This window comes from Brachypodium distachyon, chromosome 1 (genome assembly GCF_000005505.3).
Source record: "Brachypodium distachyon strain Bd21 chromosome 1, Brachypodium_distachyon_v3.0, whole genome shotgun sequence".
NCBI classification, from domain to species: domain Eukaryota; kingdom Viridiplantae; phylum Streptophyta; class Magnoliopsida; order Poales; family Poaceae; genus Brachypodium; species Brachypodium distachyon.
The window spans coordinates 66,101,327-66,110,828 of NC_016131.3; the positions used below are offsets into that span (position 1 = coordinate 66,101,327).

General features: G+C 47.8%; 1 protein-coding gene and 1 long non-coding RNA gene across 2 annotated transcripts; one reads left to right on the top strand and one right to left on the bottom strand.

Annotated features, from left to right (window-relative positions):
* Positions 1-133: 133 nt before the first annotated feature.
* On the bottom strand, positions 134-5,316 carry LOC100846446 (sulfoquinovosyl transferase SQD2). The gene is made up of 11 exons (XM_003558238.4): positions 4,585-5,316; positions 4,310-4,376; positions 4,125-4,195; positions 3,649-3,766; positions 3,501-3,574; positions 2,482-2,537; positions 2,276-2,359; positions 2,108-2,195; positions 1,948-2,025; positions 1,241-1,297; positions 134-784 (listed from the first exon to the last, which is right to left on the bottom strand). The coding sequence occupies exons 1-11, from the start codon at positions 4,713-4,715 to the stop codon at positions 346-348; spliced, it is 1,263 nt and encodes a 420-aa protein (XP_003558286.1). The 5' UTR covers positions 4,716-5,316; the 3' UTR covers positions 134-345.
* Positions 5,317-7,535: 2,219 nt separating this feature from the next.
* LOC104581814 lies at positions 7,536-8,485 on the top strand. The gene is made up of 2 exons (XR_730000.3): positions 7,536-8,064; positions 8,146-8,485. It is a non-coding gene; the product is annotated as an uncharacterized LOC104581814 (long non-coding RNA).
* Positions 8,486-9,502: the final 1,017 nt, after the last annotated feature.

Genomic DNA, 9,502 nt, shown 5'->3' on the forward strand with positions numbered 1-9,502 from the left:
GGAGTATCAACTAAGGACTCGGTCTACTTATCTCACCTTGCTTGTTGGAAGCAAAGCGCTGTATACATCCACCCGAGCGATGAAATGCATTTCGGCTGTATCTGAGTCTAGTGCCCTTGGTTAGCAGTCACAATACGATGGAATGGCTAAATTTCAAAGAGCTTTGTAATGTACAAGAATTGAATACAAGCGGTTGGTCAGTCATCCATAAGTCTGCAGATATGAAGGCAGCTACCCACACAAATTCACAGGCTGCTGAGTACAATGTACAAACTCTGAAGTTATACTGTATAACAGTAACCAGGAGGGCAGAGCGGAAACAGGGTCTAGGTGAGCAATCACAGCCTACCCAGTTTTGCCCGTCTTCTTCCGCCAGTACGTCGTCGCAGTGCTGTAGTGCTCATTGCGTATTGTCTTCGAGGCTGCTCTCCAGTCGCAATTCTCCATCTCTTCCCTGGCAGCCCTTCCTATGGATTCTCTGAGGTCCTTGGAGAAGAGGAGCTGTTCAATCTTCCTTACACACTCGTCGAGATCACCAGGTGTGAACAGGAAGCTGGTCTTACCCTCCTTGTCCTTGGGTATTATATCAGGAATTCCTCCAGCACGAGCAGCGACAACTGGGACTCCAGAAGCCATGGACTCCAGCACTACTTGCCCAAGGGTCTCGGACTCGGAAGGCATTGCAAATACGTCCCCACTGGCGTACGCTTGTGAGAGTTCCTCGCCCTGGAGCATTCCGGTGAAAACTGCAGGCATGCCTGTGAACATTTTTTCTAGCTCAGCCCTGCCAAGATGAAACAACCCACATAAACATCTCCAGATTTCAACGTCGAACACTGCAATGGTTCAAAACAGTTGGCCGGAAACATAAAGTCGGTTCTTAGTCAGACATTGCAAACAAAGCAACTCAAGTTCTTATTTAATATTTGTGTATTGTTACTGGGTGCATTACCTTGCTTGGTCCAGATCTGTCTTGTGTGGAGAAATAATGAAATAAACCCTCAGGTCGAACCATGTATATAATTAACTCAAAGAAACAGAGAAAGGAATACTAAGCCACAAGTTGTGAGTAGGTTTTTCTCACAATTCAGTCAGCAATAACATATAGCATCAGGCATGTGCAAAAGATAAGAATGAAGTGCTCCAAATTTGGCATTTCAATATCGTAAACTGCTGATAAACATATGTACTGTTTCATCAGGTTTGTCAGCAAACAGTTTACAGTTGAAGAATGACCCACCTGTATGGTCCATCTCCAACAAAAGCAATTCTTGCTGCAGGGAGCCTTTCCATAACCCTGAATTGTTAGTGAAGTAAGTAAGGGAAATGGCAAATGGCACTCGTGTAGCAAACACTTAATCGGGAGATGAGTGGATGCATGAAAGGTTCAAGTAGGGGTGCTCAAAAACGGGTTGGGGAAAAACCATCCAACCTGGCAGCTTGCAACGCTAGTGGACTCTAGTGTATTGACTGATTTGACTTGTTGGCTAGTTCAGAAATTGAATAGGAAAAAGGTTTTGCACGGTTTGGAGAAACCGATTTTGAACACCCGTAGGTTCAAGTACACCCAACTTGAAACGATTCATTGGTTAAAGTGCTAATAAGATCACAGAAGTTATGGTACAAGCACACCTAAAGCTAAAATTCAAAGACGTACTAACATAGGGACAGGCAGACAGCTGACAAATTTGACTGTATAAAATGAAAATTAGGCAGTCTAGCCGTTTTAACAGCAATAAGCAGCACAAAATAGTTACTATATGACTATACCTAAATACCATGGATGTAAAATATATCACATGGATTCCACGAATAGCACATTGTGCTGGAATACATCGAAGAAGTGTCCCTTATCTCCATTTTTTCCATTCAGTTTCAAATGTTTCTAGTTCTAGTCTAGTACATATTGACAAGTCATGATATAGTTTGTATAACGGAAAAGCTAACCTCTTCAGAAAATCCAAATTCTTTTCGCGCCCAAAACGGCCCACATGTACTATCAATGGTTTTTCTGGTTCACCGCCACTAAGAGAGAGGAAAAAAGATCTGTTAGCCTATGTAAAGTTTTTTTTCCCACTCTTTCTGACTGAAACTCTAAGCAATATACCTCAACTTGATACGCATTTCATGCCTCTGAAATTTAGGATGGAAGCTTTCAGAATCAACACCCTTGTTCCAAAGGCGTATTCTGTTTGCTGAAGAGGCAAGGGGGTTTATAGTTAGGACTCACAACGCGGCGAAATATATAAATACAGATGTATTGTAACTGCTTGACCTGATACTACGTTAGCAGTTTCAAAATCCTCGGCAATAGCTACTGAAGGAACTAGAGTAAGATCTGCAGACCTGTGGAGGCATCCTTTAAACCAAAATGAGAGTGTTAGGCTGTTAGCACAAACTAAGTGATAAAGATCATCTTTATTTTTTCTCAGTTCCTTACTTTTGTTGAGAACAAAATGGAAGTGATAACAGTGGGCTTACTTATGAGACTCCAAGTGGGCCCAAGTAACCAATTTAAATTGTATCCTGGTAAGTACCTGAAAGTCATAACAAAAAATTAACTCGATAATGTAAACCTATTAACAACCCTGGCCCAACTGACACCAAGTAGAATTTGTGATAGGAAAAATTACTTAGTACACTGGTAGGAACAACTAAATGGATGAAAATATAACTGGTGCAACTTAAATGAAGCCTACTGAACAAATGAAAGCATATCCATTAGTGGCAGAGGGCAAAATTAAGTTGGGTTTCTTGCACATGCATATATCTGGAGGGGCGTCATCCTTCATATTACAAAAGAGATGTCCATGATTTATAGTCAAATATACCATATCGAACGACTTTGCAGCATCTAACTGAGGTTGCATGAACACACATACTGTGCGGCTGTGTGCAGAAAAAGATTCATACTGTCGTGTCACCACATGCCCACATGCTTGGTTGCGAACCCACCTCTATGTCCAAGTAAATTACATCACACAATGTGCTGCATCGCTTTATGGAATATTTTCAAGAGCAGGCATAACAATTAAAGGAAGTTTGTCTCTTTGGAATTAAATTTGCACGCGATTTCCCTCAAAAAAAAATTGCACGCAGTGCATTCCCCTGGTAATGTGTGTGTTTATCATGATCTATTGTTAGCAAATTCACTGGACAATGACAATCTTATTGTACAAAACTACACGGAAAAAGTATGGCCCTACAATCCAGAGCTGATCTCTGCTCGAGGGTTGAAAAATATGCACTGACAAAATCATACATGCAGGAGAACCAAGCTCAGCTTGGGTGGTCAGCCCAGCGAGGTATGCTGGCTGCACACCAGGGTTTGACCCCCGAAGGTCACATTTTGGTGCATCACCTTTGCGAAAATTAATATATGTATCTATATACTGTAAGAATGCAATCGCGTATCTCTTACAGTTTAAATTCAAAAAACAAATCATACATGCAGCGCTATGCAGCTAATATGGTTCGTAGTTTCAAGAAGAGAAACTCACGCTGGAAGATGTGTGTGATAAGACATCACCATTGGAACCGAAATCATCTTCGCGATAGCAAGAGCCCCAAAAACCTGAAATCACAATGGGTGGTAATGAGAAACCACTGGGCAAAGACAATTAATGTCTAAGAGTTTTTTATGGTTACCATAATTCCAGGTGAAGTAGCATGGATTATATCTGGTTTGAACTTTGTCACCGCAGAAAATATTCTGGGGCTCAACGCCAACGAGAGTGGAACATTTTGGTACAGTGGACATGGGAAGCTGAAAAACAGGAGTTTAGGCAATCTGAATGCATGCAAAATGAAGTTCCCCAGAGATTGAATTTTGACGACATTCCAAAATTATAAACTTGACTGAGAAAAACATTCAAGGAAAATATGGCACCATCAATTTCACGATACAACTAGCAAATGTTCCAAATTAGCATGGCAGGTGACTACAGGACACTTGCATTTTGCTCTCTTTTTTTCTACGCGAGCAAAGGCTTATTTTGCACTGGGGGTATGTTTCTGTGCTTTCAGCAGAGTAGTTATTCTTTTTTTTTTGCGGGGAAGCAGAGTAGTTCTTCGACTTGTCACCACGCTAAAATGGAACGTGAAGATAGTTCGTGTTGGATTACCTCCACGAGCCAATGACCTTCGCTCCATGGAACTCTTCGGGGGCTCCTTTGTGTGTGGTGACGACCAAAACCTGAACCGAATAAGCAGGCGTTGATTCCGAGGTACAAGAACGATCTTGAAAAAAAGGGGGATACATGCGCTGCACTACAAGCAGCCAGAAGGAGTCGTAACAAGGATTAGTTACCTCGTCGCCCATCTCTCGTAGATGCTTGATGAAATTCTGGAACCGGTTCTTGTACCCAGAGATGTAACTGCGATCACACAGGAACAAGGAAAAGCCATTGACTCAGAATTCTCGATAGATCAATACGCAGCAGGTTTCACAAATCATGCGTCCAGCAACCCGGTTACAGGCACGCGCCGGCAGAACATCTCGATCTGGTCTGATCTAGTACAATCCGGCCAGCGACTTGAGTGCTCAATACTTGGGAGAGGAGGAGGAGGAGAGAGGAGACTGACGCGAAAGGCGAAGGCTCGACGAAGAGAGCAATGCGATGTGGCCTGGAGCTCCACTCGGCGTCCGCCTCCTCCACCTGCAGAAGCAGCGGCGCCGTCGTATCTGCAGCTGCCTCCCCCATCCTACTACTCATATGCTGGCTGTCACCACCACCACCACCGATCCCCCAACTCAGCACGCCCCCACCGCGCGAATTATACACCGCCGGCTCCCCTCGTCCTTGGCGTCTACTACTCCCACCCGTGCCGTGCCCCCTATCCTTCCTCCAAACCCGGCCTCCCGCCTCGCCTTCGAGTCCACGCAGCGAGGAGAAGGAGGAGGAGGCGGCGGCGCGTGGAAGCACGGGGACGGGACGCGTAGCCCCCGCGCGAGCACCACCGAGGCGCGACGCCGAAGCAACGACGGGGAGCGCCACTGGGAGAGGACGACGGCGACGTGATGGACTGGGCAGTGGCCGCGGAAGAAGAAGAAAAAAAAAATCGAGAGAGGGCGTCTAGTGGGCGAAATACAGCAGACGGGCGGAGACGGGGGAATCGAATCGGTTCTCTTCTCCCTTCTCTGCGCCGAGGCGTGCTGCAGCCTGCAGGACTGGACTTCGCTTGCGGGTCGACGAGGGGAAGAGGAGAAGAGAATAATTGACGAGGCGGGCCGTGGCATATGCCTTTTTCCCCTGCCGCGGACCACCGCCCCGCCCGGATCGCTTGCTGCCGTTACGATGGTTGAGTCGGGAATTTCGTGCCAAGTCTATAGGGAACAGATTCTAAAATCCTTTTATTCCTTTTGCGTGTTTTCAGCTCGGCATAGCATATCCTTCCTCCTGTGGGCGAAGGCCGGCCGGGCGTCGAATCTTTTCTTTCCTGGCAGCACCGGAACGCGAATGGGGGAATGATTGGCGTTTCACACCTGCTGACACGCCCAGTTGCTGCCAGGGTTGCCCATGCCAGGTACGAGTAGGATTGTCCCTTGTTCAGTCCAGCCTAGCTCTGTCCCCCGCTACTGACCAACGGCCTTTTGCTTGCTGCCCCTGGCCCTGATGCCCACGCCCACACATGCGTCGAGCACGCATGTTTTGTCTTGTTTTTTCTATTTCTAGTCTTTGTCGCGTCGCATGTACTGCTAGTAGCAGTGCAGAAACTTGCAAAGGTGCAGGTCACTAGTTTCTTCATTTGGTGGAGAGAGCTACAAATCGTGCAATCCTTGATCGATTGGATGTGTCGAGCGAGAGCGACATTTTTTCTATACGGACTGGATGTATCATGTATTGCTCATCCTATCGAGCATCTCGAGCCGAGCCTTTTGATGGTATCTGATGCCTTCCATCCAGCTACCCGGCACCGGAAGGTTTAACAAATAACAGGTGCGTGGTGCATGAAGTGGGCGTTAAATGTAGAAACCATGCGCCACGGCACAAGCCGTACACTTTTGTTTACGACGAGCGTGCAGGTGTCTATTTGTTTGGGGCGCACCGAAAACACGTATTGAGGTTATCGCTTTTTTTTTATCTTGCTTCTCACCTTCTAACGTTCTACTGCGTGTTCTTAGATCTATCTACTGCCACGTTGGTCTGGTTACTACTCGACCGCCAGTCGCTCGCTAGAGGCCTCAGTCTCGTCATTAAAGAGACAAAAGAAATATCCGAAGCAATCGATCTCATCTGGATCACCGGCGGCCGTACGTCCCCGTCCTGCATTTGGCAGATCATTATTCTTGGGGCGTGACCGGGCGAGAGCGACTCGATCGGCTGCTTCAGATTTCACAACTTGTGACTGAAAAAAAAAATCCCGATGCGATGGGAACGAGATTATTGTGTCGAAACTATACAAAGAAGGAAAAATGGAGAGGGTACGATTGATCCTCATGCCATGCGCACGACCCATCACGTGCCAACTGTTCGCGGAAACACGTGAAGATAGTGTCTGGTGGCCAACAAATTGGGTCCAGCCACGAAAACATGTCCTGTTAATCTCCTCATGACTCTTTCTATATCTAACCCAACAGGCAATAGCAGATGCAGATCGCGTGATACCGTGATACTATCGCCCTTGCCCCTGTCCTATTTGTCCTGTCATCATCAGGACATTATGTATTCACAGACTAACCGGGAATTGTGATGTATCGGAGTTGGAAGCGTGCCAAGTTACGCCAGAAGATGTTGTTACGGCAGAGCGAGGGCTTGTAATAACCGTGCAAGACTTCCAAAGGGTGATGTTATAGCGTAGCGTGCAACTGATATTTTCTGATTACTTAGCCGCGTTTTGCATTAGAGTATGGTGGTTCTATTTTAATTCCGTTGGGTGGAAGCAATCCTTGGTTTCATGATGCATGAGAGCATTTCGTGACCGAAAGCTCTTTGGCCCCTTTTATCACTCGTACAAAACAGGTTATATGCAATCCCTACCAGTGGCGGGTCTCTAAAACACGCCACTGATGACCATCCATCAGTGACGGACAGAAAAAAGCCCGACGTTGATGGCTCACATGTGAACTCTAAAAAAACCAAAAAACCACCCATCAGTGGCGGGTTTTAGCACCCTATTAGTGGCCATGCTATCAGTGGCGGGTTTTACTCCAAACCCGCCACTGATAGGGAGGTCATCAGTGGCGGTTTTTAGATAGAACCCACCATTGATGGCCCCCCAAAGACAACTGAAATTTGAAAAATTCATAAAAAGTCAAAAAAATATGATTCTTTTTGTAAAGTTGTATCTTGCCATGCCAAACAGTATTGCCAAAGATGCTTGCAATTTTTTGTTTTAAAAATGGTTTCTATTTTTTAAATAAAAAAGGAGTATTTTGTGAAGCAATATGGCTCAAAAGTACACCTATCTGATTTTTACACGCTAGAAAAATGAAAAAACACGGATCCGTGTACTCACTCATGATTGGCCGAGGAGAACCCATCTGGATCGATGACCTGGCCCTTTGGCCCGTCTAGATCAATCCCCACCTCCCTCCTTTGTCTCCCGAACAGATCCCCTCCTCTCTCCCTCGTCTCTCCCCATCCCCATCCCCTCCCCTCCCTATACCGTACCGAGGCAGCCCCATGGAGGCTCACCCATCTCCTTCAGCCCTTCTCACACGGCCGCCCCCCACCTGCTCTCTCCCTAATCCCTATCTCACACCCGAAGCCTCTCCTCCTCTCTAACCCTCCTCGCCTTCCTCCGTCCTTCCATGGCGTCCGCCGGCTCGACCTCGGCGTCCCACTTCGCAGGCTCGAGCCCACCCCGACGGATCCGCCACTAGCGAGGCCTCGCGCAGCTGGCCTCGACCCCACCACACCAGATCCGCCGCCGCCCTCCATCCGCCGGATCCACTGCGCCTGAGCCCACGCGTCGCCGGATCCGCAGCGCCCTAGCTTGCGTGCTTTCGGATCCACCTCCTCCCAACCATGGCGCCACCGGAAACGCCGCCCCCTAGCCCACCCGACACGGGCTCCGGTGCCGTCGGCCTCTTCTCCGGCCGGATCTGGCCTCCCCTCTCAGGTATGTACTCATTCCCTCTCTCTACTCTCTCTCTATCTCTATGTGTGTGTGTTTCTCACGGTCTCTCTCTCGCTCCTGCAGAGCCGGCGACGAGCAGCTCCGTCGGCGGCACCGCCGCACCGGCGTCCTCCGACGTGCGTTTGGGGCGGGTCTGCGAGTGGCCCATATTATTTTTTATTTTTGCTGAAATTCTATTAGTGTCGGATCTGTATGTGCCCGCCACTGGTGGGTGCCCCCGTCGGTGTCGGTTCGAGCACATGCCACTGATCCTTTTTTTTCCGCCAGAGATGGCCCTTTTTGTAGTAGTGTATCATTTTACTACTATCTCATATGAAAATCAGAATTAATTGACGAAGTAGACAACTTAGAAGAATCCCATGCTTTTAACGTCAAATAAAAGAAAGAAAGATTCTCATGTGTACCGGCTCGTACCAGGCATCCCTGCTGCATATAGCTTATAGCATAAGTTACAACATCTTCCACTTTGGATTACCAAGATTCTCAGAGGGGAACACAATCGAACAGGTTCGGCGACGCATGAAGCTCGCATGAAGAAGAAAAGAATAAAGCTATGACGTATGAGACAGGAGGCGAATTTTCTGCCGCTCGATCCCCACGTGCAGCAATGCATGCTTTACTTTCTCACTTCTCATGTACCAAGGGGATGTTTTAAAAATGCTTTAGGGCGAAGGGTGGTCAATTCCGACCGGATAAAACGCGACCGTTGAGAAAGAGGGGAGAGAGCTGCGCTATCCGCTCGTCACATTGACCCAACCGGCGGTCTCCCGCCGTCATGCTGTCTCGCCACTCCGTCCAGCCCTAGCCGCCGTCGCTCCCTACTTAAGTTTGGGTGCCAAATCTTAACTCAACTCCACCATCACGTCCTCACCTCTGTCGTCATCGTCATGGCTAGGCGCCGCGGTTCAATCTCTGCCGCACCCTTGTTGATTGCCAACTCCGACTCGCTTGCCCGTGCCGTCTCGCCGGTCAGGAGAAAAATAAGATGCGGAGGGCGGAAGAGAGGTATCGGGAGAGAGATGTAGAAAGTGCTAAAGAGATAAGGAGAGAAGTATGTTACGTGCGGGATTTTTATGCATGTGGGATACACTGCGTCGGCCGTTAGGCATTAGAGAGGGATTGCAAATGCTTTTATTTGAATCGATGGGAGTAAGTTTAAGAATGCATAGGCTTGCTTAGAGCATCTCCATTCGTCCCACCTATATTTCATCCGGCGCATGGCCATATGAGGAGGCGCCGGTGCAATAATTTGTTTGGGGTGGAACCGGCACCCAGCCGCACCCCCAAACATCGCTCGCCCAAATTTAGTTTGTCTCACTAAATTTAGTTTGTCTCACTAAATTTAGTTCATCCGGCGCATGGCCATATGTGGTGGCCCGCGCTGCTTTTCAGCTTCAGGCGGCGCCCCCACTAGCCCCCC

Coding starts and splice junctions, on each gene's coding strand:
- LOC100846446 (XM_003558238.4), bottom strand. CDS start 4,715: ATGAGTAGTAGGATGGGGGAGGCAGCTGCAGATACGACGGCGCCGCTG. Junction 4,196..4,309: donor TACGAGAGATGGGCGACGAG/GTAACTAATCCT, acceptor TATTCGGTTCAG/GTTTTGGTCGTCACCACACA. Junction 2,538..3,500: donor TATCACACACATCTTCCAGC/GTGAGTTTCTCT, acceptor TATGACTTTCAG/GTACTTACCAGGATACAATT.